The sequence below is a fragment of the Agelaius tricolor genome, unplaced genomic scaffold, assembly GCF_023055355.1.
Source record: "Agelaius tricolor isolate 1412-34295 unplaced genomic scaffold, bAgeTri1.0.p SCAF_8, whole genome shotgun sequence".
Taxonomy (NCBI): Eukaryota; Metazoa; Chordata; class Aves; order Passeriformes; family Icteridae; genus Agelaius; species Agelaius tricolor.
This window is the reverse complement of record NW_027269268.1, coordinates 31,987,034-32,014,569: the sequence shown is the minus strand read 5'-3', so window position 1 is coordinate 32,014,569 and position 27,536 is coordinate 31,987,034. Positions and strand designations below refer to the sequence as shown.

Here is a 27,536-nt window from a genome sequence, read left to right as displayed (position 1 = left end):
GGCGCCGGGCGGGGCGGGCTGGGCGGCGGCGGCGGCGGCGGCGGGACTTTTTCCGCGCCGAGCAGCGCTTAGCTAAGCCAGGCTCGGGAAAACGCGGGTCGGAGCGCAGCGACCAGGTGGCGAAGCCGGTGGGTGGCGGCGGTGCGGCCGGGGTCGGGGCCGGGGCCGGGATGCGGGCGCGTAGCGGCGGGGGAGCCGAACAAAGCGGGGCGGGGGGGGGGGGGGGGGGTTGGACCAGGCTGTGGCTCTCCAGGTCCGCGTGGCCGTCCGCATCTCTCCCGGAGCAAGTCGCCTGAGGGGAGCAGGAAGGGAGCAGCGTCTCGCCCGGGGCGGGCCCGGCTGAGAGCGCCGCTCCCCTGGCTGCCCGCGGGGCGCCCGCAGGCCCGGCGGTCCGTCGGTCGGTCCGTCGGTCGGTCCGTGGCGGGGATGGATGAGGGTGAGCCCCGGCCTTGCTCGCGGGCCAGGCAGGAGAGAGCGGCCGCGGTGCCAGCCCAGCGCCCGCCGCTTCCCCTGCCCGGGAGCAGAGCCATGGCCTCAGGTGTTAGCTTTGCAGACGCTTACGGCAGCTAGCTTGTGCCCTTTCAGCCTGTCTCTGTGGAGAAGCTGTTGAAACAGAGGGCAAAAAGAAGGAAAAGCAAAGAAAGGCGCTGTAATTCCGAGCTGCTCTCTGGTGACCCCTCGGAGCCCATTGACCGGAAACACGGGGTCGGGAGCTGTATTTGGATCTTCCAGAACAAAGCGTGTTAAACCCCGTCTGTCCTGACGGAAAGCATGCTTGGGGGCCTGGCAGGCACTGTAGCTGACTTTAGATAGCAAGGAAAAGGCCCTGCCCGAGGTGGGTTGTGTCCCGTCTGTTCCCGGCTCGGCTGAAGGATAGGGCTGGCCATCTGTAGTCCTTTACCCTGTAACTCACATTTCTTCTTTCAGCTATCTGCTTGCCAGGTGGTAGGTTTAGAACCAGCACACCGTGCCCTTCATGTTAAGGAACACGATGTGGCTGTTGCTTATAGTGGTGGTGATGTGACTAATAGCTACAGGCGAATTAATAACTCAAGGCTCCCAGCTACACTCAGAGTATTTCAGCTGATTTAAAGCTTCATGCTAAGTGTTGGAAGATCAGAATGCTGGCCCAGTGTCAGGGCTTTCCAGCAACTGCATCCAGACCAGAAGCAATGGGAAGAGCAGTCTCAGCCTGCTCCTTCTGTGGTAGCAGTATTTAGTAGGGGGATAGTGTCACACAGAAAATATAATGGTGTATTTCAAATGTTTTTCGTTTTTTCATATAGTCTGTATCTATATTTTCCATCTGTTACTAGTCAGATAATTATTGTTTAGCGTTATACATTGTAGAGGAGAAAATTTTTAATTTGCATGTCTGCATTAGTATCATGATATGTCGTGTATATGTTCATGTACAAAAAATACTTCTTTGAATGCTTGACATTTTCTCTTGCAGTCATGTGATGTAGAAAACTGCCCTTTTCCTATCTTTAGGGAGATGTTTTACATTGCTGATGTCTGTTTTGAACATGTGTTTTAATAGTGCTGTACTCATTGCTTAGTAGTGGCAGATAGATACTATGTTGTGTTGTCTCCTGTGGTTTGCATATTTCAGGATCCAGTTGGTAACTAAAGACAGTTTAGTTATTTGCTTTCTCCCATCTCAGAAGCTTTGGTATTATTTTTAGCACTATACCATTCATTTCTGTTGATGAGAATTGATTCTCATTTCAAATAACTATTGCTTTAAAAAGAAACCTAGTGGTTCTTATGGCAGTGGTGACACATGATGATATGAATTTATTTTCCTTAGGTCCAGGTAGAATAAGTAAATCCAGGCCGAAATGGAGTAAAAAGTTGTTTTATTTATTGTTTTTATTTATTGTTTTCTCTTATCAAAAGAAAAGCATTAGAACAACTGCATTTATGTCGGGGAAAAATATTTTTGCTGTTATTGCTGTACAGAGAGACATTGGTCATTTTTGGTAGCTTGCAGAGCATAGCTTTGGACCTTTTAGAGCCACTTTTTTTCTTACTACTTAGTATATGTAAAGATCATTGTATCATCACCTTTATATTTGCTGTCTCTGTCTCATTTTTTTTTTATTGTATTTTTTTTCAGATACAATATTATAAAGTAAGCTTCTTAAAATCTACAGAATATATTTTTCTAGATTATAAAAATGCTGTTGTTCTTTTCAAGAACTTGTTTTTTATATTTCTTTACAGTTGAAACCTCGTTTTATCTAAGCTTTCAGAGAAAATAATATCAAAGAGCAGAATAAAAATCTGTAATAAATTTTTAAAGCACTGCCGTGATTTCTTCCCCCCACATCTCCCCCACCAGGATGAGATCATCCTCCACAGGGAAATGCATGGCATCACTGCATTACCTAAAGCAAGATGAGGCAATTCTTAGTGGCCTTGGTCAGAATCAGCACCATCCTCCAGAGAGCATTGCTGTTACCCTGACTGCTGCTTTAGAGCACAGAACACCCTCCTGGCTCAAACACGTATTGGAGTGCTGAGCAAAAAAAGAGAAATCTCTTTGTGGGTGTCTTTTGTTCTTTAAAGAGTGCAGTGACCTGGTGCCTGAGAGAGCTCAGGAATTGATGGATATTAAAAGTGAGTTACAGGTTCTGTTCTGAAGATAAACCATGTGCATTTCAAATACTCAACGTGTTATAACCAGCTTTTCTAGACAATCCCTATAGCTTCTGTAAAGTCTCTCAGCTCCAGTTGTGATGAAGCAGAGTGCTGGAAGCTCTAACACTTCACTGAACAATTGAAACTGTAGGCCATGAACTAGGCTCCCAGAGGCCTTAGTAAGAAATATTTTTATGATACAGTATTGCATGTTGTGTTTTAAATTTTTCAGAAAGAAACTAATATAGTTTGTTGTAATTATAGGTTTTGCTACCTACTTCCAATTCCTTTGTTTCTTTGGTGCTGGATCAAGGACAGCAGTTTGAGAGCTTTAAAATTTAAGGTCGCTAAAGTGTCAAAGACATAAGTCGTATTTTAAGGTCACTTAAATGTTGAATATCTCTCTTAGTGTTTGCATCCTGCCTTAGTATTTATGTTGTGAGAAGCATTCAGTGCTCTCAGGGGTCTGCAGTTTGCTTAGTTAAGCTGCTGCTGTTCAGTAGTTTGGTTGATGTGAATGCAGGAGAGCCCAATAAGCCACTCAGCCTCCCTCGAGATTCCAGGGGCTCATCTGTTGGCCAGAGTGTGTTAGCCTTCCCTGTACTTTGGCTGAGTCTTAAAGTAGCTCATGGTATGTGGCTCATCTGATAAACAGGAGCTAGCCACAGCTTATGGAAGCACATATTTACTAGTTCACACTGTCTCCTTCATGGACTTGCAGCACTGGCACTGCAGAACTTCACAGTGCCAGGCAGCTGAGATCAGCACCTGGGGTTTAGCAGAAGTTGGTTTCTGTGCTGACATGGCTGCACTGCTGTCTGTGCACCTGCTAGCTGGTTTTGATAATAGAGATGGCACATAATGCTGTGCTTTTTTTTGTTTGGTTTGGCAGATTATTACTGCTCTTAGCCAAAGAACAGATGAAGGAAGTTAATTTCCCTATCTCTTATTAATCCCAGCCACATTGAAGGGTGTGAGCTGTGCTTGTGCACCTAGTTCTTCTCCAGGGCAAGGAAGAGTATGAGTGGCATCAGAATGGTGGGTCAGTCTCCTTGGATGTTTTTCTACAAATTCTGCTCAGGCTGAGAGCTTAGGAAAGCTGGGACCCAAACCAAAGGATATTGTAGTAGGGATGGTTGAAAAAGTCATAGAAACTCCTGAAGCTGGGCTGTGCTGGAGCAGAACTTTAAAGCATCCTTGTCAATGAAAGGTGTTCTTTTCAATTGCTGGGGATCAGAAGCTCTGCCCTCCAGTTAGAGCTGGGTGCACACAGCAGTTGTCACTGTAGACTAGACTTTGCTGGCAGTGCTCATGTTCCCTGCTCTCTAGGGCATAGGGTTGGATCTCTGTCATGCCACAGGTCATAAGTATTTGAATTGCCCTTTGGAGTTTCTTGACTTTTTCTTCCCACAGCGTACTTATAATGAATTAGACTTTGAAGTTAGGATGGATGAATCCAGATCAAGAGGCTAGGCAGTCTAGTTCAGCATTGTAGATTTAGTTCCTACCCTATGATACTGTCTTTAAAGTAAATATCTAAAATATAATGATAAAATGTATTTTAGACATTATATTTCTAAAATACTAAGCTTGTTTTGTATTTTGGTCATTTGATTTTCAGAAAATTTCCTGTTTCTTGCATTACATAAAACAGTTGTCAAGTCTGGAATAATTTGGTGAAGAAGAAGACTTAATTACATCAGTGTTCTGAAATAACATTCAGAGCAACACAGAAGATCTTTTGAAGCCACTAAAAATGTAAGTAAATGTCTTCCTAGAAACAGGTTAAGAATGCAGATTATACATAACCAAATTACTGCTTCTGATGCATCAGTAATTGTTGCCACAAAAAGGGGTGTTTGTGTTGTACTAACAAGAGTACAGATACAAAGTTGAGACTTATTATAATAATAATAATATCATTATGTAAGATGGCAAATATAGTTTGCCCCAAAAAACTTAAGCCTTAAATAAGAATCTTCATCATATCTGACCAGCAAATCTTGCTACTTGGTCTGGTTACTCATACCTTCTTATTTACCATAAATATATCTGCTGAAGTAAGTTTTTTTAAAATTCTTGTAATGCCTTGTTTGACCTTCTTGAGGTCTTGGCACTACTAAGCAATTATTACTCTGTCCTATCTGGTGGTTTAAATTTGATGCATAATTGTTTTCTGACACTTGAGATTAAGGTAACTTTTGGTAGTATGTTCCATGAGTATACACAAAGTAACCGTGGAGGAGGTTTAATGCTTTTAAATTGATTTCTGATTTGGTATCCATTATAATTTATTGGCCTGTATTCTCATAAAAGTAAGTAGCCCACAGCATAGGAATCATTCCATCAAATGATTTAAGTTATATTGTTGTGGTTTTGTTTTACTACCATAGCAATTGCCTTCACATACACCAGTTAGAAAGGGATGCAATGATGTTTCATTTGAAATGGAATGCAGAGAAATTACTCATTTCTCAAGCTACTATGACCTAATTTCTAATCTATGTTAGTCTTTGCACATATCTAATCACTTATATTGCTTGATTTTTGGTTCTTAATTTCTACTGCATCTGGGGACATTACAGTGTTTTAAAGATTGTTTTTGATTTGTTTCTCTCTTACCTTGCTTTTTGTAGGTTTTTTCAAAGATTTGGTCATAGGGATCTGCAGACTTTTCCCCAGAGCTCTTTTAGAAGGCAATAATGTTCTTCTTTCAAATATAAAATGCTTTCTGAGATTACTCAGAAAGCTTTTTTTTTTTTTTTTTGCCTACTAATATCCTTGGCTAAAGTTATTCTGTGAACTGTCATAATACTTCTATTTTCTTGCATTTTCAAGCTGATAATTGAAAGCAATAATGACAGAAATGGGAGATGGACCACATCTGGGGGAAGATCAGACAGATGCAAAATCTGTTCCAGGTTTTAAAGGGTAAGTGAGGTACTTTTGGTTTAAGTCTTCAATATAAGTCTGGGCAGCAGCTTATGTCTAAGGGATTATATATGCACAATCAATCCTTGATATCACTGAGCTAAGATTTTAAAGTTTGGCATGCTACCAATTACTTACCAAGAAGCTGTTGTGGCAAGGGGTGTCTCAGCCTCGAGGAGTAACTGAGAGAGGCATCTCTGCTCGAGGGAGAACCTGGTGTGCAGCCTGCTGTATGTGGAGGAGGACAAGTGACTTACAGTCAAACTTGCTTATGAGCCACGTTTTGGGTTAGTGCATGCTCAGCTAGCCCCTAGATGTTGAGGAAGACTTATGGCTCTTAGCCATTGTGTTAGCTGTATCCCAAAGTCCAGCTTCATCGAGGTGTAGCCATCATGCTGGCAGCTTTTGCTTAAGCAGAAAAGGAGCACACATCTGCCACATCTCTTTAGGTTTTGAATGTTTTCTTGTGTAAATTCAATGATAATAACTTCTGTTTAGAATTCAGAACAGATTTGCTTTCTCAGAGCTAACCTTTCCTCCAAGTACATAGATTGCAAAAGATGATAGTAAAAAAGCCCAACTGATTTCTTGTTGATACAGTAATTGGCATCCTTAAACTAAGTTTTCATAGTTTTCATATTCTCCTGTGCAGAGGCATTACAATTTTAAACACAGTTCTTCCTTGATTCTTTTAATTTCAAGCTTGTTGCAAGTTCCACAGAAGGTTGCTACAAATGCAACCTCACCAGTTCCATTGGGGTTGCTAAAATAGCCTATTGTTGTCATTATTTTGAAAAGAGAGATCAGAAATTAACACCTACATTTTGTCTGGTTCCTATACAGAAAGAGCCTACCTGCTAGCAAGTCTATGGACTCTGGAATTCTGCCAGACTACAGTTACAGAATGGATTATCCAGAGATGGGGGAATGTGTAATAATAAACAATAAGAACTTCCAGCCACATACCAGTACCACTCACAAGTTTTTTTTACTTTTTTCATTAATTTAGATAAATTTGTGCTGTGTGTTACTCTTCAAAATTAAATATGCAGACCAGTTTTGATTGCACTCTAAAATTAAGTCATGGGTGTGATTCATTTCAGTCCATTCTTCCAAATATGCATAGAGGGAACACATTAGGGTGTAGCAGTAATGAGGAGGAAAACTGATCTGCAATACAAGTCTCTCTTACCTTTTAGTCATGATTTCTGTTTTGCAAATGAAATTCTTATGTCCTTAAATAGGGAAGTAGATATAAGAATAAGATGCAGATAAATCTACAATCGGTACAGAGGGTGGGAGATGGTATGCCCATGTAAAAGTGCAATGTTTTCTCTGCTAGAGTGGATCTGGAATAATGGAATATTTCAGACTGATACAGCTTTAAACAAGAAAAATAATTTGGCTCAATCAGATCATGTCATCTATATAATATGAAGAAATAACACAGTTCTCTTGTGTATAGGGATGTCGTCCCGTTCAGGTACAGATGCAGATGCTGCAAGTGTCAGAGAAGTTTTTATGAATTTGAGATATAAAGTAAAGATCAACAATGATCTTTCATGTGGGAGCATTTTTAAACTATTGAAAAAGGGTAAGTTATTATATGTTGTGTGTGTGTACATTAAGTCAACTGCTGTTTCCAAATACACCTCTTGCCCTCACATCTCTTCTTTCTGGGTTCTTTTAGATGCTTTTTCACACCTTCTGGTGATTTATTGCTAAGGATGACACGTACATCATAGTTTCTATGTTTATTCATCTTAGCTGTCTCTCCATCTTTTGTGCCATGACTGTTGTATCCATATCCTTTCTCATCTTCTAAAGAAGGATGGAAAAAAGGCTGAAACTTAAATGCAGACTGATTTATATTCTGACCCTGGGATCTCTGAAGCTCTGTGAGTTGGAAAGAAAGCTGCTAGATTGGGTGGAGGGGTTCTGTGCTTAATGCTTAATGGTGTAGCCCAAAGAAAGGTACTGATTGAGGGACCAGAACTGCAGGTGTGTAGACTGAATTTTCTTTTGGATAAACAACTCACATTTTGTTTACCTTGTGAAACAAAACACCCTTCTTTCAAGTGAGAGCTTTATACTGCTGTGTCAGTCCTGCTTGCCTTGGACTTGGCTGCATCTAGAGCCGTACATTAAATGGTGCTGGAGGTATCAGTGCCCTGGAACAGGCCATTCCAGTTAACTGCTGCAAGGTTCTCTGCCATGACTAGGCCTCATGCCCACTAGTGCTCTCCCAGACTGTTCCAAGTCATACTTAAACACTGAAAGTGTTCCAGTGATTATTCCCAACAGCAGTTAGCTTGCAGCAATCCTGGTCTTGAGTTTTGTGTTTGGTTTTGTTTGGGGTTTTCTTGTTTGTTTGTTTTTTAATGAAAGTGTTTGCTAACATAGATGTAGGTCTTTAGTGCCAGTTAATATTTATGCCAGAAAATGTTCCCAGACGTGGTTAATTCATTAGTATTGTTGTAGCTGGTCTGTTGAAAGTAGCTGAAAATGTGACTCTTCTAAATGCAGTGCTTGTCCATAATTGTAGAAATGCCTGCGTGTACATCACTTGAGTAAAGTTGAAACAATTAATTTCTTCCAGAACAGAAATTTAGTGTTTTGTTAAGCACAAAACAGTAAGACTTCAGATTTTAGGGACTATTTTTATTTTTCATCTACAAACTCTTGCATCTTTTTGAGTCACCACTCATAATTTCTTTTGGATCCTTTCTTTTAACCTTGTTTGTATCTTTTCATAAATTTGAAAAAGTCATCTCGGTCCTCAAGTACATTTCCCACAATGTCAGACAACAAAAGACATTGGAGAATATAGATTCTATGCTATTTGTATACCACAAGATGAAAAAAAAGTATAAAACTACAAACACTTTATATCAAGCTTAAATAATTGTAAGAACAAAATTAAGAGGATTCAGAAATCTTCCTAGACCTCATCACAGGTAAAAAGTGAGAGAGAAGTGTACTGCTAGAACCTGCAGGAGCAGCAACAGCCATGGTCATGCTAAATTTAGTTCCCATGTAATCCAAGTAGTTGAAGCATCCCCAATTGGAAAGAGAGGAAGGACTTCTCCTTTCTTTCCCAAAGCCCAGGGTATTCCGTCAGTCCAATCCCAGACCACAAGGCTGACCATTATGGCATGAATGAGCTGTATCATTCCAGCTTGGAGACACTGTGGGAATACCCTTTTTGTCTCCTGACTATTCCTGGCCTAGCTTTGTGGCCATGTTTTGCAATTGGGAGGGTGGGCCCTTAATTTGGGATTTCCTGTGCCAAACCTCCTGAAGTAAAGTAGGCAGGCTTCTTGTGTTCAGAAGTGAAAACTCTTTGGAGGTTTCTAAATATGCTAATTAGTTCTTAAAAACTTCTGTAACCTAGGAAGGATCAAATGCTCCAAATTTTTACAGAGTACAGGAAGTTAAGATAATTCTCTTTTTTCTTTCAAGTTTCTGAAGAAGATCACAGCGAGCGAAGCAGTTTTGTTTGTGTCTTGCTGAGCCATGGCGACGAAGGATTGATCTATGGTACAGATGGGCCTCTTGAACTGAAGGCACTAACAAGCCTTTTCAGAGGTGACAGGTGCAGAAGCTTAGCAGGGAAACCCAAGCTCTTTTTCATTCAGGTGATGTACAGCTGAACAATGATGATCAAATCAGCCAGATAGTTTAAAAAAATACCATTTCCCACTAATTATTAGTGCAAAAAGTTAATCCTTTCTAAAATAGATTTGAATGTAATTACTTTCAGAGTAAGATTCTCTTCAGATCTAAAGTGGCACAATTTTCCCTGTTAGGTAGGCTGTATTTATAACAGCTGGCATTGTGTTAATTCTATGTATTAAATAAAATATTAGGTAATATTTTAATGAGTTTCTGAGTGCACTTTTGAATGAATACTCAAATTGTGTAGTTGATTTAAATAAATTTTACTAGTTATCTTCTGAGTCTGTCTAATGGAAATGTGACACATAAATTCTTGTTATTTTTGCAGTTTTTTAATCATGATATAATTTTTAAAACACAAAATATCATTGTTTTTATAATGATCACTGCCTTTACTTTTCTATTTTAACATTATTTTACTTTTCTATTTTAACATTTTTTTCCATTCTTCTTTCTACCAAATAGGCTTGTAGAGGGACAGAATTGGATGCTGGTATTGAGGCAGACAGTGGATCACAAGAAACAATGTGTCAGAAAATACCTGTAGAGGCAGACTTCCTGTATGCCTACTCTACAGCTCCAGGTGAGGCACTGTATCCATGTCAGCCTGTACTCATGCTATAAATTACAGCCTGGAATGGCACCCAGCCAGTGGGTGAATTCACTTGTGTGCAATGTCCTTTGGTCACTTTGGGTTAGCTGTCCTAGTTGTGTCCCCTCACAGGCTCTTGCCCAGTCCCAGCCCCTTGGTGGGGGAATATTGGGGAGGCAGCACTGCTCCCAAATGTGCTGATAACACCCCAAGGCACTGGGGTGTTATCAGCACATTTCCAGCTGCCAGTGCAGAGCACAGCACTGAGGGCTGCTGTAGTAAAATGAACTCTTGCTCAGCCAGACCCAATACAGTCCTTCATGGAAATAAATATTTACTTCCCTCAATCACTTTTTTAAATTTGACTTGATTTCTTGTTGAAGTAGTTGCTATTCTCAGTTCCTACAAAACTGAATATATCCTTCTCACTAGCAAACCCCCAAATGTTCATCTGCTGGAAATTCAGTTAATTGGAGTTGTGCAAATAATTTACAGCAAGAGGAAAAGATATTATTCTCAGAGAACAAAATAATCAGATGTGCAGAAGTGGATGATAAGTACCAGCATGTTACTTGTCTGTTGACTGTATTTGTATTGCATCCTTAAGCAAAATTGGTAGTGGCAGAGCCCTTCATATGTCCTGTTTCCACTTAGCAGAGGTAGGTTCAGTCTTTAATTCTGCACATATTTGTGAAATTAATGACACTGAAACCCATTTTCCATCTGTACTGTCACCTCTTTGTATTTGTGTACCCCATGAAAAGTAGTAAGTGAATAATGACTAAGATTGCTGCCGCAGAAGATAACTTTCCTGACTTTTGATTTTCTTCCTACTTAAGATTTTCTTAGATTATAAAAGATGACAGGATTAGAAAAAAATTTTCAATTGGAATTTGTGGAGATTATAAAATCTAAATGTTATTGGTTGGTGGTTTTGAATTATTGTAAAATATTGGTTGCCATTGGAAACAATGCATTGTTCTCCTAATTGCTGACCTGTCCTGTATCAAAGGCTGCTCCCTCTCATCACTTTGACATTGCTCTTTTCCACAGGCTATTACTCCTGGAGGAATGCAGTTCAAGGCTCATGGTTTATTCAGTCACTGTGTGAAATGCTGAAGAAACATGCAGGGAAACTTGAACTCATGCAGATTTTAACTCGTGTCAATCGCAAAGTGGCAGAGTATGAGTCCTGCTCAACTCTACAGGATTTTAATGCAAAGAAACAGATTCCATGTATTGTCTCTATGCTCACCAAAGAATTTTATTTCCCTTCCTAAAATAATTTTTCAGTTCATGCTATTTATCTGCATTTTATATGCAATATTAGTACAAAATACCACTTTTAAACCTGGATAACTCTTCACTACTGTGTGTGGCACAATGAAGTGTCTCAAAGTTAGATATATGTCTGTTGTTAGAGATAAAACATAGTATGGCTGTGTAGAAATGCAAAGCTGAGTAGCTGAAGCAGATTTGAAAGTAGTGCTTGGAGTATTGCAGAAAATTAGGAAAGGGAGAGTGAAGAAAGATCAGATCGTTTATTGGAGCGATTTGGTGCTACATTTCACTTTGCCGAAGGGGCACAGGAAATAAACAGCTCTTGTAAATAGTTTGGTTTCAAATCTTACAAAGAAGATTCAGAGTGTCATTGCTGGTAATACAATAGTAGTGTCATCACACATTTCTTCTTAACTCAAGTTCTCAAAGTTTAGGTCAGTTTATAACCTAAACTATTTTTACACTTTTGGGCATAAACTGTGGAAAACAGCCATTTCATATTTTTGCATACAATTACAAAGCATGTCTAGAGTACAGTCAGTTTTTCCTGATAATTTGTGATAATTTACTAACTTTGTGTGTGGAATATTAGGTAAAACAATTATATCAGCATGGTAGCTGTTTCAAAATAAATTTTGTATTCTGACCTTGGAGCTGAGTGCCTAAGGGACCAGTCTTCCAAAATGTCTTTTTCTGCAGCTCCCTAAGGGTGGAGCTGTTGGGGCATATTTGGGGCTATAAGAACCAGTGCAAAAGGAAGTCTGCATTCTGAGCAGTCTGCTTTCCTCTATTTAGCCTTAAATAAGAATGGGTTGGCTCTGTGTATGTCACATGTAATCTGTGTGAAAACCTAGATTTGTGGTACTGGAGAAATTTCACTTCATAATGGTAATTCCATGTGTTAACAAATAGTAAATTTATATCTCTTGACTCTGAATTTTGTGAGACAGACTTTTACAAAATTGCAAAACATTTTTGCTGATATTTCAACTTGTAGCAGTCTTTTTAAGATCAGTGAAAGAATATGAAATTATTATAGGTGCTTGCAAAACAAGACTTGAAACCCTTTTAAAATTCTGTAGCAAAAACAATGCTGGAAAAACGATGTCCACTTCCAGAGGCATTTTGTACTTGTTTTTTTTAAATTAAATACTGTTTCCTGGATTGTATCATGCTTTTCTATGTGTGTTATTTGTTTAGGATCTGATAGCTTTTGCAAATTAGTTTGAACTTTAATTCTATCCTTTCCTCAAATTACTATTGTCCTTTTTCTCCCCCATCGACCTTACCACCTGAAATTGAAAAGAATCCCCTTTAAAGCATTGAATGCCATTGTATAGCCAGGTGGTAGAATAGTGACTTGAGACATGGGAAATGCAGAGGAGGCAATTTTAAACATTGTAAATTAGTTCCTTGATGACTGCCTGCTGGATAGGAGCAATTCTATCTCTCTCGTATAGAAATGTTCTGTGAGAGAGGGTAGGTCTATTTTAACTCCTTGAAATTTCACTTCTGGGCAGATTCTTGCCCATGCTCCTGTTGCAAAATTAAATAGGCCTCTTCTTCTCATAGGTTATGAATTACAAACAAGGTTTTAGGTTGTAAATAACTGACGGGACTTCTCTTAATCTGGTTCAGAGTAATGGGGCAGAGGGATGTTCCTTGAGTTATTAGTTATTTTGCTATGAAAAACTCCTGTCACAGAGTTTGTTCTTCCCTTAGATTTAATGAATTCTAGTCTGGATTTGTCTTGGTCCTTCAAAGGAAAATTATTGTACAGCTTTTCCAATGGTCCTTAAAACAGAGCAAAGCAAAACCTAGGCTAGGCCACAATGAGTATCCAGTTGGAGGAATGAGGCCTGCACCCATGAGATACACTGAGTCATATGTGGTAAAGGGATTTCCTGGGGCATGCCATGAGATTTGGTGCTGGAGGGATTACAGTGGGCATGCTGGCCTGGTGATGGGGGGCAGGGGTTCTCATTGATCTCACCTTAGCTCTGCAGCTGGCCACATGGAAGAGGGAGTGACTGCATGTTCTACCCTGGGTATGACCCACAGTCTCTGTAGTTTCTGTAACTCTCTCCATATCCATCTTTTATGTATAAAAGTGGCTGGACCACCCCAGTGTTCATGATGACAGTAACAGGATACTTGACTACAGTCTCACTTTCACTTCTCCAGAAAGTATTTGAAATTTTCCATGGCAGAGGATGGGAATGTGATCACCATGCAGACAGGGTGATGGGCTTGCTCCTGTCTCCTCCCTAAACCAGGGACATCTCCAGTGAGATTTCTACCTGTACCAGAGTATGCCTGGAAATACTTGTGCATAGTGCTGTGCTCTCAGATTATGTAGGTCTAGTGAATTTATCACTGGCAATCCAACGAGAATCTGTTAATTGCCTGTTGCTCCAGTGAACTGCACTATTTGTTAATGTGTGGTCATGAATGAGACCAGACTTAGAGCATAGCCCACACTGTGCATCTGAGATCTTACTGAACACAGCCAGACTTACAGTGCTGAATTGGTTATAATCAGAAATTTATTTAGCCCTATCCAGCTTCTCTGAGGACTAGTTGGAAAGCAGGGGAGTTTATTTTCTGATGAATTTCTATACTCATAGCACCAATCATTTAGCAGAGGTAGGGCTTAGGAAATGAGGTATTCCCATCAAGTCCTTTCAGGACAAGAGCCACGTTTTACTCCAAGTTGGTAGATTCCTTCACAGTGCCAAGGAGGCACCTAGATACTTCTGACTGAGGGATGGTGTTCCAGTGTGTAGGACTTGCTTGTAGAGACAGAGCCTGTTGAAGAAGGCAGAAGGAGAAGTGATAACATCCTTTTTTCTCACATCTTACTTGTCTCTCCTATTTTTCTCATGTCTTTCCTAAACAACCCTATTTGTAATAATTCATCTCACTGCCTCCTACCCATATTCAACCTTCTTACTAGATCACATTTTCCTAATTATCCATGAGCTCAGTAGCTCACCACCTCCTTGCCAAGCCAAGTCAGGTGAAAGGCTGGGTGAGAACACTTCCATGAAAGTGAATATACCAGCCAGATGGGAGCAGTTCACTTGCACAAGGGAGCCCTTTCACGCCAGCCATGGCTGCAGTTTCCAAGCTGAGCTGGAAAGTAAACAACTGTTTTCACCTGAAGGTCTGTGACTATCTGGATTATAAAGTCCAGTTAAATCATGTCCAGAAGGCTTTTAAGAATTCTGACATTAGTATTTTGCTGACTTGAAAAGCCAACAGAGCCACAAACTTTTCAAAATTTAAGAGGTTAAAAAAGATGGCATACGAGATACCTAAAAACTTACACTGTTTTCTAGTAAAACAAAACAAACAAAAAACCAAACCAATAAGACCAGCACCAATTTCTTTTCTGAATAAACACTTTTAATGTTAAGCAATGGAAGGAGGAAGAAAGTAAAGACCCAGGCTGAAACTGAGGAGGCAACTCATGCTGCCTGGTTTACAGCAGGTCAAATACTCCCTTCTGGCTAAGCAAATCCTTATCTTGAGTGCAGTCAGTCTGCCTTCTTCCTCTAACAGTCCCTGAGAGTACCCATTTCAAATATGAGTTTGTTAAAAGAAAAGAAGGCAAGTCAGACACTAATGGTGGTAAGCCCCGTGGAAACAGTCTTTCCTTGAGAACAAATCCACACTTTGAGTACTCTGCTCCATAAGAAAACTCATGGAACTTACTTAAAATACAAATTTGGGGTTGCTCAGTCTAGGGAAGAGATGGCTCCAGGGAGACCTTAGAGCGGCATGTCAGTATCTAAAGGGGGCTAGGGACAGTTTTTAGTAGGGCCTGTTGGAACAGCACAAGGCATTATGGTTTTAAACTAAAAGAGGGTAGATTCAAATTAAATTTGAGGAAGAAGTTCTTTTATGGTGAGGGTGGTGAAACACAGGAACAGGTTGCCCAGTAAATGCCCCATCCCTGGAAATGCTGAAGGTTGGGTTGGACAGGATCTGAGCAACCTGGTCTAGTGGAAGGTATCCCTGCTTGCTGCAGGAGGGGTGGACAGGATGGCCTTTAAAGGTCCCTTCCAACACAAATCACTCTTTGCTTCTATGATGATATGGTTGTTAACATGTACTGGGTCTCCTTCTGTGCTTGATGCATTGCTCTTGGAAGTTTCTATGGTTTCTCCTTGAATTTTAAATTGCATTACTACATATTCACTGGATTACAATACAATCACATGCATATCAGTTAGTTTTTGCTAAACCCAGGCAGGATGCATATGAAATCACATCTAGTGATTAGAAATATTAGCAGTATGAATAATAACAGCTAAATTAAGACTTGTCACCTCATATTCTGTAAGGAATGGTACTCATTACCAGGAAAAACCACCTTTCAGCTGTGTATTTCCTCCTGTTCTTGATTGCAGACAGCAGAACTGTCACAGAACTCTGCCTTTCTGAGGGAATAGGGCCAGAGGTAAACAAACTACTGCTCATCACCACCGGGTGTCACTGCAGATAGCACAATAATCTGCAAAGCCCACATTAATGAGCCATGCAAAATGAAATCCAAAGGCCTGCAGAATGAAGCAATGCTTTCACAGCTGTCACTGGTTGGTTGCCGTCAGCTGGTGTGTTTATTACATCCTGGGATTTGCATCCCAAAGCATGGGAGAACACTGTATTGCTGCTTCCCAAGAAAGCCACACTGTCTTTTTGCATATCAGAGTAAACAAGAATTGGCTGATTTTGAGGCAAAAAGGGTTATCTTTGCTGCCCTAGACCTACACAGAGAATACTTCCAGCTATGGAGCATGTCCCCCTGCAGATCCCTGTCATACCACTGATAGTCCTGTTACACTTAATTCAAAAATCCACAGCAGCCCCCCAAAACAGGTTTCTGCTGTGTCTGTGGTGATGGTCTTCAAACAAAACTGGTGCAATAGCTTGCTTTGCCTCCATCATGACAATTAGTGGAAACAGAGAGAACAAAACCTTGCAAGCTCTTAATTTTAATTTTATGTCTTCGAATAAATTCTGAAGTTCAGATTTTCCTGCATAATCACAAACCAAAAAATTAGGACCTGTCTTCTCCTAACAAATGAAGAAATGTTCTTTTCTTCCTAGGGACCAAGATGTTCTTTCATGAAGATGGTTGCATAATTAAAGTGTGTCAAAAGAAAACAAGATGCACAGCAGTCATTTTCCAAAAGTGATTTTGCTTAATGTTTGCAGGCAAGATTTGACATCAGGTTAAATAACTCACCAGTGCTGCCCCCACTGTCAAAGGACTGGCAGTGACGCTCTACCTTTGCTTCTGAGCACAAGCCCAGAATATTTCTGTCTGGTTGAACACGGTGAGCTTTACAGGGACTTACCTGATGAAATTCCATAGGATGGGGTGTTAGAAGACCAACCTAGACGATCTAATAGGTTCTCCTGGTTTCAAATTGTATACAGAAAGCTACCTTGCAAATCTGTCTCATTACGCTGAAGGATGACCACTAACAGGTTTTTCAGAATAGGCATAAAGCAGTAGTAATATTGTCTGAGTGGTGTGAGAGTATCTGATGCAAAGATGTACCAACCACAGTACTCCATGACCATTAAAAATTGTTGTTTCTATTTATTTAACCACAAGACCTTTACAAAGAGTAGTGGAAAGAGCCATCACTGTGCAATTTACCAACATCTGCATAAAAACATAATTTATAGTAAACACTAACAGGGTGATTTAAATTTGCAAAATCCTTCTTAAGAGAGACACAAGCATTTCCTCTTTCTATTTCTGATACTGAACACAAGAACATTTTGTGTTCCCTTTTATTCCATTCAGCTACAAGCCACTTCCTCAAATGCACAGCCCATACCTCTCCTGCATGATGCAATGCAGGCAGCTGGTTGAAGGCAGGAGTAACCTTCTCTGCATTGAGTGCTTTTCCTGCTGAGCCTCTTCGCTCTTCTTTGCCTCCTCATCCTCAGCTGGCTCCCAGTGCCCAGCACACTCCCACCTCTCCTCAGCTGGGTCTATGAGCTTTCTGGATGAGGGATGACCTTTAGATGATGGGGATGCTGTGGCTGCAGGAGGTCCTGAGCCTGGACATGCACTCAGGAGACTGTGGCTTCCCCACCTGCCATGTGGTCCCATTGCAACTGGTGACCCCACAGGTGTTGCTTTCTTCATTCAGCCTGCCTGTTATTAAGACCTGAGGAAGCCAATAAAAAACCCCAAGTGGGCTTTGATCTCACTGCTCTTCAGGCTTGACCTTTAAAGCCAAGAGTCTATAACTGGTAAACCTTTTCTTTCCCAGGATGCGTTCTATACAAGAATGCATGCACTATTGTGATAAAATTGTCTCCTGAGGGCTATGGAAGATGGGAGAAGCAACAGAAGAAGGATCCAGCTTTACTGAGTCTCCAGCAGCACAGCAGGAGCTTGGCCTTATGTTTGGTAGCTTCTGCTTGCTGAAATGCTGCTGGGTGAAAGCACAGACTGACAGAATATTTGGGGTTGGAGGGGACCTCAGGAACTGTCTAGTTTCAACACCCCCTGCCACAGGCCTGGACAGCTTCCACCACACTGCATTGCTCAAAGCTGCATTCAACTTGGCCTTGAACACTTCCAGGGATGGCACAGCCACAGTTTCTCTGGACAGTAGGGAATTTCTTCCTATTATCTAATCTAAATTTATCCTCTTTCCATCTGAAGCCATTTTCCCTTGTCCTATCACTACATGCCCTTGTAAAAAGTCCCTCTTCAGCTTTTTTAGAACCCCTCATGTATTAAATGGCTGCAGTAAGGTCATTCCAGAGCCTTCCCTCCACCAGGGTGACCAACACACATCCAAAGGCAAAATGAAAACCAGATTCTTCCACTCCTTAGACTAGTGCCTGTATTTTATGCCTGCATGTGATGTGTAAGCCTCCCTGGCTAGCACCCTGCTCTAGTGGGGCTGCCTTTAGACCACCTCTAAGGGCCAGTGGTGCACAGGGCTTGGTGTCCCACAGCACTCCAGGTTTCTGTAGGGAAGCCCAAAGGCTGGCCCTGACCAGTGAGTCACAAAAGAATACTGGGGGGTTGGGTCCTACTGAAATCAGCTCAAAAACAAGAGGTGCCTTAGCTGCTCCAAGTGACCTGGCTCTGTGGTGATGGCAGAACAACAGCCTGAGCAGCAGGGAGGGTCAGCAGCAGGGCAAGCAATGGAATCTGTGTCACCAGCTGGGTGCTGCAAGGCTGTGTCCCCTCAGGACAGAGGCTGGATGAGCTGGGGAGACCCTGCTGGGGAATATGGAATGCAGGCTTTACCCTCTAGGCCATGCCAACACAGGCATGTTTTGATCAGCTTTTCCCAAAGGCACCACTGTGAGAGGCCGGGGGGAGGGCAGGGGAAGCAAGAAGGGCAGCAGTGAGGTGGGAGACCTGATCAGGAGGTCAGAAGGTGGCACCTCTGAATGCAGCCTTGAACTACTGACCAGCAGCTCTGCAAACCTCTGGGGAGAAAGAGGCTTTGCAGCTACACCGAGTCTTTTAACTTGGATGTTTACCTCAGGAATGTAATCAGAGAGCTGATCTTAAACAGTTTGTGCAGTTGTTGATGAGATTAAAATGTGCTGCCACACCAGGCAGCACAGGCAGTTGGAAGCAGAGGGTTACTCCAGTGTCTGCTAAAGATGCTGAATCTCTCTCATCTATGGCTGCACAGCAAGTCTGAAAAAGAGAAGTGCTAAAAAAATACTCAAAAAATGGTCCCAGGGAGAGGGGGAAAGAGGAAGCAGCCTGGCTTACAAAACTGGGGGTGAGGGACAAGGGGGAACAGGCCAGGGAGCTGAGAAAATTAAAAAGGAGGGAGGACAGTCACTGTGAGGGACCCCAGGCCAGGCATGGGCCGGGCTTACCTCAGAGTTAAAGCACAGCAATGACCTGCAATAAAAAAGACTAAACCAGCATAACCAAAAGTAAGGGAATGCCCTAAATATTGGAAGTAAAAACCTCCAGGTAAACCATCAGGGCTAATTGTGTTCAGGTGGAAGCATCTCATGGAGCTTGGCAGAAAGAGAGGGAAAAGGAGGCAGGGAAGGAGAAGTGCAAGCTGTGAGTGACCAGCAGCTTGAGGCACCTGCTCTAGCTGAGAGTCACACCCAGCCCTGTGAGGTGGGCACAAAATGTACCCAGGAGCAGCTGATTCTATCAGCCATGAATTTGAGCAGCAGGGGCTGCCAGACCTGTGCTGTTTCAGAGAGTTGAGGAAAGCTTCAGGAAAGCTCCCTGAAAAGGCCCAAACTTTGCAGCCTCAAACTTTGGAGTCATCCAACTCAAACCCCTCAGCTTTGGAGTCATCATCCCTGGAGAGGTTGGAGATAAGATTGAATGTGGTGTTTAGTGCTGTGATCTAGTTGACAAGATGGTAATCAGCCAAGAATTGGTCTTGATTATCTTAAAAGTCTGTTCCACCCTAAATGATTCTGTGATTCTGTGACTTCACAAGCAAAGGATACAGCAGGCAGGACCAGTGGGGCAGAAAAGGAGGCAAGGAAATGATGCCAGGCAATGTAGAAAGGGACCTGGTGTGGGTTTTTCTAAGTTAGCATAGAGGAATTTTAAGGAGTAACTGGAGAGATGCCAGGAGATTTGCAGGATTCTGCTCTAGAGCATCATCTAAATGGGAGTGGCAGCTGGGAAGAAAGTGGAGGAGCACTTGCTGGGCAGTGGGGAAAGGATGGCTTTGGTGGGCATGGGGTCCAGGAAAGGCCTTGAAAACAGACAAGCAAGCTGTGTCAAAAAGCTGTGCTTGGAAAAGAGCAATGAAGCAGCAGAGAGATGCAAGAGGAACAGAGCAATGACCAGCTCTGGGCTGGGAGAACCACCAGCACAGCCACCTCCAGGAAGCTGTCCCTGGGAAAGCCACCTGCAGGAGGCCCAGCAAAGCGCTGGCAGCAGCCAAGCTGTGGAGCTCTTGAGCAAGACTTGGGGCTCTGAGGATGCCCTGCAAACACCGGATCACGGATCCTCTGCAGCAAGTGTGTAGGGAAGGTGGGCTCTGCTGGTGTCCATCACAGGCTGCTTCCCCCTCTGGAAAGGTGCTGAGATCTCCCTGTGCTGCTTCCCTGCCAGCTCACAGTGCAGGCAGACCCATAGAGACAGAGATTATTCAGGACTGACTGACCTGGAAGCTTCAGCTTTCACTCTGTCCTGCCTGAGTACAGCCTGGGGTTCAGTTTGACAGGATCATGGATCAGCAGCACACAGGAGAGAATGGAGTTTGTGTCTGTGAATGAAGAAATCCCTGAGGAGAGGTGGGCCAGGACAAAAGGAGGAGAAAAGTATGGAGTATTCCTCACTCACTGTGGAAAGTTGGAAGTATTTGGGAGTAAAACAGCTCATCTATGAAATTCATAGATTTGAGAATTTTGCTGAGAGAAACAGAAAAAGAGGTGTTGTGAAGGATTAAAAAGAGTGCTCTGAGAGATGCTACAAAGCACATACCTTTTGCCCCTTACTTCATTACAAAATAGTAATTATCAGCCTTGTCCTTTTTCCCCCTTACTTCAAAACAAATAGTAATTATCAGCCTTATCAGCCTTCAGTCCTAGTGACTGAAACAAGTCCTGCAACTGAAGGCTGTCTTATTACTGACACTGAGTGCATGCACAAGTGACAGCAGCAACATTCACAGGTGCCAAGCTCTCCAAACCCATTTAAATCAATACAATATTCCCATTGATACAGTCTTCACACGTTCTGGCTGAAGCTGTGTCCCTGTGGCTGGGTTTCAGCATCCCCTGGTGTGAATCTATAGAGCTTGGTATTACCAGGTTGTAACACTACAGGAGGCAGAACAAAAAGCAGAACAAAAAGCAATCCATAACCTAAAGGGATAATACCTTGGATATGTTTCTTACCCAAGGTCTAAACAGAGTGAGAAAGTAAACGCTCTTTACTGACATAAGACATAGCAATAGAACTAGAAAAAACCCCAAACCCTATGAGCAGAGAAACTTCAGTTGTCAAATTTCCTGTGGCTTTTTCTTCCTGTTTATGTTCCTTTCATGCCACACATACGAAGGGGTGAGGTCTCATCAGGGTTTTCTGGGTGCCTGTGGCTGTGGCAAAGGACTCTTGTGCATGTTTCTCCATCAGGGAGAAGGTGAGTGGCAGCTGCTGAGGGTGATTTGCTCTTGCACTGATCATCACAGGTGTCTACAGTGGCCCAGAGACTAACAGGGTGTTGAAACCTGTGTGCAGCTGAGCAGAATGAAAGCAGTGCAAAGACATTGTGACCTTCTACTATTCCTTCGTTTTAATGATGGAGGTGATTTAAAAAGAATCTACATTTCACAGGACTGATAATTACCCCATTAAACTTGCCACTATCTTGCATTTAGGTTCCAAGTATGAAGCTTTGGGGAGATTTGCTGGGAGCCAGTTCACTCATTGGCCTTACCCTGGATTTGAGCTCTAAGCCATGTCCCTTGGACTCACACCTGCAGCTGAATCAAGATAGCAAAGAAAAATAACCCCATGGTGGTATCACACTTAAGCTGGGAAACAAGGTTCCAGCATGGATGTACGTGTAGATGTGGCACTGAGCAACAAGATATTTCTGGGCAAGGGCCCTGCAAAAGATTGGAGCAAAATGCCATGAACCTCTGCAACCCAAAGAGCTGAGAAAGTGTAAAAATACAGAGGCAAGCTTCCTCCACTTCGGGCTTCTTTTTTCAACCGTGTCCTGATCACTCCATAACTGCAAGAGATAAGGTATCTGTAGTGGAGTTCACCATTTACCTCCTTTCTAAAACAGAGGGTCATTTGTTTTGCCATCTTGAAAAATATTGCAAAACACTCCAAACACTGATTGCAGGCATAAGTCAACAGCATTGCAGGTGCTGCCCATGGCCGGGCTGGTTTTGCTCCCTGTACATGGGACACAGCAGCACAGCCACAGCCAAACTCTGCAACTCAGCTCCCTGGGGTCTCGTGGGCATTTGGGTTGGGAAATGGGAAGACTGAAACTCAGATCTGATGAGATAAAGTGAGATCCTGAGTGGGGGCTGGGAGGGGATGGGAGAAAAGGCTTTTTAAGGCACAGGCAGCCCTGCCAGCCGCATAGGCACAGTGTTGGGCAGCGAGGAGAGGCCCTTCCTGAGGTCTTACCTGTGTGCCCCCACTGACTCCTGTGGTACCTGGCAGTGCATCAAGCCCTGCTGTCTTACAGAAGTTTAACTTCCAGCAGGGATTAGCTGCTTTGGCCTGGTAAAATCCAGACAGCCATGTTGGGTCAGGTGGGCTGGGGGCTGTGCATCCACTATTCCCAGATTTCCACAGTCATGGAATAACAAAGGCACGTGGACAGCAGTCCTGTGATAATGGACACTCTATAAAACCTCAAAGCCCTGTGGGTTTTTTCCTCTGTGCATCTCCTTTAAGTTAACAAAATAGCCAGCCTTAGTGTGCAAGCAACAGCACTGAAGTTCTGTCACAAAGTGGGAGGTGAGGATCTGAAGAGCACTGGGCTTTTAGGGAGAGGTCGTGTTTTCTCCAGAACCATGAACAAAGTGGGACAAAGGGGCATTTTGAGCAACCTGTCCTTTTTTACCTTCCTTATGTCTTCAGCTCATCAGGGCTATGACAACTACTGCATCAAAAGCAGTGTAGCCAGCAGGTCAGGGGAGGTCACTCTGCCCCTCTATCCCACTCTGGTGGCACCCCCACATGGAGTATTGAGTCCAGCTCTGGGGTCCTCAGCACAGGAAGGGCCTGTTGGAGTGAATCTATAAGAGAGACACCAGGATGTTTAGAGGGATGGAACACTTGTCCTATGAGGAAAGGCTGAGATAATTTGGGTTGTTTAACCTGGAGAAGAGAAGGCTTTGGGGTGACCTTTCTGAGGCCTTCCAGTACCTGAAGAGGACCTAAGGACAGATGGAAAGAGGCTTTTTACAAGGACATGTAGTGACAGGACAAAAGGAATGGCTTCAAACTGAAAGAGGGCAGGTTTAGATTAGATGGTATGAAGAGATTCTTTACTGTGAGGGTGCTGAGGCACTGGAACAAGTTGCCCTAAGCAGTTGTGGATGGTCCATCCCTGGAGGTGTTCAAGGCCAGATTGTTTAAGGCTCTGAGCAATCTGGTCTAAGAAAAGGTGTCCCTGCTCATGGCAAGGGTGTTTGAAGTAGATGATCTGTAGGGTCCCTTCCAACCCAAGCCATTCTATTGATTTTATTAATCCAGACCTGTGACTTAAGGAGAAAAAACAATAGTGTATCTTGATCAGTTCTGGTTGGTGCTATAGTTTAGCTGTGCTGTCAAGCTGAGGGACAGGAAAGCAACAGTATAGCTGAAGTTCTTGACATGAGTAATCAGATGTGATGATAGGCCATGTAGTGAAGCTGTTCTCAGAGCTATCTTCCATGTCTGCTCCCTTTTGCACATGAAACCATTCAATGCACTGGTATTTGGCTCTGGCCAAGGGAGAGAAGTCATTGCCTGGGCAGGCTGTGACTTCTCAACAGTGAAGTGAAATGTTGCTGCAGAGAGTGCCGGGTGCTAAAAGTCACACTGCTTTGGATAACTGGTCATGAACCTGTACCAGAAGGTGAGCAAGTACTTGCAGATGAGCTGAAATGTTCTGCTTTCAAGAAGAAGAACAAGATTCCCCAGGCTGGGAAGAAAGAGGAGAGAATGCGATGAAAACCTTAAATACGCAGTTCATTTGGAAAAGAGTGGGGAAGTCTGCACAAACACTGCCAGCAGATCTTCTAACAGCTTTTGTGTAAATGTTCTCTGCAGCTATTCCACACACTGTTTACAACAGGTTTATGTGCATTAAGATTTAGCTTGTCAAGCAGTGAAACACTTCCCTTCCTTTGAAGCTGACTGGGCACTATTAGCATCTGCTTATCAAACTTTTATGAATCCAGCCCAAGGTATAATTTTTAAGGCCTTTGTATACAGAGAGCTCTTGACTCTTCAGCCAGATCCATTCCACAAGTGAAATGGCAGTGCAGAAGGAAAAGAAATGCACTGAAATTATATATAATTGCTTTTTCTCCACCTCTATTATACGGGGAGCAGGTGAGTCAGCATTCCCATGGAACTACTTTACTGTGAAAGAAGGAACTCTGCCTCAGTCTGGTGGCTGTTTACTCTTGCCTCTCCTTTTGGTATCTGCATACTAAAGCTTTCCTGCAGGGTTGGTTACTGCTTATAAGCATCATAACATGCATACCTGTGGAGTATTCCTTTCATTAGAAGGAGGATTTGCCACCCCACATGTAATTACTGAAAGCAAGGTGCAAATAGTGACCACAAGCACCTGAGTTATGTTTTTCAAAATAGTCCCGCTGTCATAATGTACTACTGAAATCCAGTTGGGTTCATGGGTCCAGGTGTCATGCCATGACTTACAGAGCTAAGGAAGCAACCTTTCTCCTAAATTTACACTGCCTACATTGTTGCTTCTGATTGTTGTTGATCTATTTGAAATTCTAAAAACACAAGCACAAATTAACTGTGCTACTGGAGAACCACCATACAAAGCAATAGTATTTCTTGTAGCACTGCAGAGGAGCAGGATTCCTGAGACAGAGACACTATTGTACCAGACACTGTAACACTGTAGTAAGAAGAGACAGCTGTTATCTCTGGGAACTTATCCTCCACGTAGTCTGAGAGAAATAAAGGTAATGAGGAAAACTCACAGCAGGCAGGTAAGACTGGGAAGGTAACTTAAATTTCCTGAGTCTGAGCTGGCACTGACTCCACTAGCCTACCTTAAGAGACAGTCCCTCTGAAGATCAAGGTTGATTGATCTCCTGGTTATTTTTTAATTTGGGCATTTTAGCTTGGCCTATTCAAACCTCCCCTGCATGGCAATGGTCTTTTATCTGTCTGCCTCTCTCTGATCTGTGTTTGGGAAGTCAGCAGGTAGAGTGCATCACGAGCCTTGCCTCTGCATTGCATGTCACTAATTAAAGAAGCCATTCAAAATAAAGCTCCTACTCATGTTCTCTATTAATAGCCAGGAGTTTTCCTCCACCCTACCCTCCCACGACCTCTTTCTTTTAAAGTGATAAAGCAGCCCTGTCCATGGTTTTGAGATCCCTTGCACTCGGATACCAACGCAGCATTTTTCCAGCTGCATTACAGCAGGGAGCTGAAGAACTCAAGGCAGTTTCCTCAAAATATGCCACATAACACCCCTGTAACCCTATCAAGACATCAGTAGCAATGGAAGATTCTGGGAATAGATTACCTAAAATTGATGTCAGCTTTTACTGTGCCATGAAAGGTTTCTTATTCAGACCCTGACACTGATAATCCACTCACTTCTGAAAGCCTCACTTTTGTGGGCTTAGCAAACCTGAGAGCAGGGCAACGGCCAGAGTGGCAGAAATGACTTGTCAAAAAAGAAATGCAGCAAGATGGGCTACAGGAGACATGAGTCATGGATGAGCTGCATTACAGAAACAGCTCAGCAGGGCCAGCTGCTGCCTTTCAGAAAATTAACTTGCTGGACTCGACAAGCCAGCACTGGAGGTGCAGCAGAGGAGCTCAGCTTCAGCTAGTAGTGTATCCAAAAGATGCTGTATCTGCTCTTGCTTTGAGAGGATGGTCAGGTGGGTGTGCAGAGGGTATGGAAAAGCACTCTGGAGATCAGCGTTGCCAGGCCATATACATGAAGGCAGTCAGCAGACAGGACATGTTATCCAAAAATTACCCTTTTGTTAATAATTAAACACTGATTAGAAAAGGTGAAAGAGCCAAAGCTTTAAAGACGGTGGTGAGTTGAAAACAAATTTGTAACTCGTAGTGACCATTTTAACTTCAGATAGAAAAGCCTTAAATTAACTGTTTATAACTGGGTCCCTCTTTTTTTTTCTCTTTTTGTGGTCACATTGGGTGGTGTTGCAGTATGAGCTGGAGAGTGCACCAAGGAGAAAAGGCTGGAGCTATATTTAAATAGCCCCCCAAAGCTGTAGCATAGGAGGCTGCTGCAGGGTCCGACAAGCTGGGGGGCACACAGAGAATTTCCTCTTTTTTCAGCAGGAAACCTCTTGAGGAGGACCCCCCTTTTTGACACCCCTATGCCTCCTTCACCATTGGGAGGTGAGTGAGGTGACATCCCAGCACGTCTTGCCTCTCCTTCTGAGATGGGCAGTGGTCCCTGACAGCCCCCATCACCTCATGACAAGTGGGGATGGGAGCTGGGATGCTGGGGAGCTGGGATGCTGTCTGTCCGTCTGTCAGGGGATGCCCAGCACAGTCTGGGGTAAGTCCAGTGCGTGGGCTGGCTCCCTCTGTCCTCCTGTCCTCCACTTTTGGAGGGCAGGAAAACACCCCTGTCATGGGGTGGAACTTTTCTCCCCACAAAGCCGTGGGACCATGGCAGGATTTAAGGAAGAATATCATCTGTTTGGGAGAGTGATTGATGGGGCAATGTGCCTGGTGAACATTTCTGCAATGCATATCCCTGCAAAGTCTTTTAATGTGAAAATCACTACAAACAGGAAGGTGAAAAGAGAAAAGTGTCTTTCCTCTCTATGAAGAGAATTGAGCTATTTTAAACAATAAATACATTTTTAATTAATAAATCAAAGGATGTGTTCATACATGTGGAGAAGCAAAGCTCCTAATACCTGATTATTATCGTGAAGAAACATATTCATTCTGCTTTGTGAAGCCAATAGACAACATATCACTTTTCTTTATATTCTACCTCACTTTCACTGGGAAAATTGCCATAAAAGTTTCCACTTCATTGAAACACTCTATTGAAGCAGAGCTAAGCAGGATCACTTTCAGGTGTGATCTGCTGAAGCAGCCTGCCTCCCATCCAGGCTGTCTCTGCCAAACTCCACTCCAGCCCTGAAATGTCAAGATGCTGTTATGTGTTTTTAAAGGACTTCTTCCCTCCCTAAATTTTGCTGTGTGGGCCAAGAGATGTGAGTAACCAAAACCACCTCACAATGCTGTTAAGCAAATTCCTGGTTCCTTTTCTTGTCTCCTATTAAATAAAGTGAATTGTGTCCAGCAGCTGAGCTGGCAGAGCCATGGGCTGAAGTAGTGCACCAAATAAAAGCAGTGACAAGTAATATGAACAGGCACTATAGTCCTCAATAGTGTTCTGCAATGTCATGTGTTTGGTTTGGGCTCAGGGGACAGGCTCTTCCCAGTTACCTGTCCTCCTGCAGCACCTGGCTGCAGCCAGACCATTGTGATTGGGAAGGCAGAACAATTTCTTAGTAGAATAATGTCTGTCACAGGTTATTGCTTTATCTCTTGGCTCTTTCTGACCGAATTTGCTAAGGGCTGGATAAAACAACACCTTTGTGAAGACACTTGGCTTTCCTGAAAGTACAAGAGGCTTTGAATTGCAACAGAAAAGTTTCATTTTGCAGTTTAGAAAAGCTACTCTTTAGA

General features: G+C 42.8%; 1 protein-coding gene across 2 annotated transcripts; it reads left to right on the top strand.

The window, feature by feature from the left end:
- Nucleotides 1-4: 4 nt before the first annotated feature.
- On the top strand, nucleotides 5-12,297 carry CASP3 (caspase 3). Of its 2 annotated transcripts, none has more exons than XM_071432200.1 (8): nucleotides 5-128; nucleotides 4,268-4,404; nucleotides 5,485-5,577; nucleotides 6,421-6,545; nucleotides 7,043-7,171; nucleotides 9,040-9,215; nucleotides 9,721-9,838; nucleotides 10,901-12,297. In XM_071432200.1, exons 3-8 carry the CDS (start codon nucleotides 5,504-5,506, stop codon nucleotides 11,125-11,127), a joined length of 849 nt encoding a protein of 282 aa, XP_071288301.1. In that variant the 5' UTR covers nucleotides 5-128; nucleotides 4,268-4,404; nucleotides 5,485-5,503; the 3' UTR covers nucleotides 11,128-12,297. The 2 variants fall into 2 exon arrangements, with proteins under 2 accessions (XP_071288301.1, XP_071288302.1); XM_071432201.1 differs by having other exon boundaries at nucleotides 25-116.
- Nucleotides 12,298-27,536: the final 15,239 nt, after the last annotated feature.

Bases quoted from the DNA above. Each gene is read 5' to 3' on its own strand.
- CASP3 (XM_071432200.1), top strand. From the start codon at position 5,504: ATGACAGAAATGGGAGATGGACCACATCTGGGGGAAGATCAGACAGAT. The intron at 7,172-9,039 runs GTAAGTTATTAT...TTTTCTTTCAAG, and splicing joins TTTTAAACTATTGAAAAAGG to TTTCTGAAGAAGATCACAGC. The intron at 9,839-10,900 runs GTGAGGCACTGT...TCTTTTCCACAG, and splicing joins TGCCTACTCTACAGCTCCAG to GCTATTACTCCTGGAGGAAT.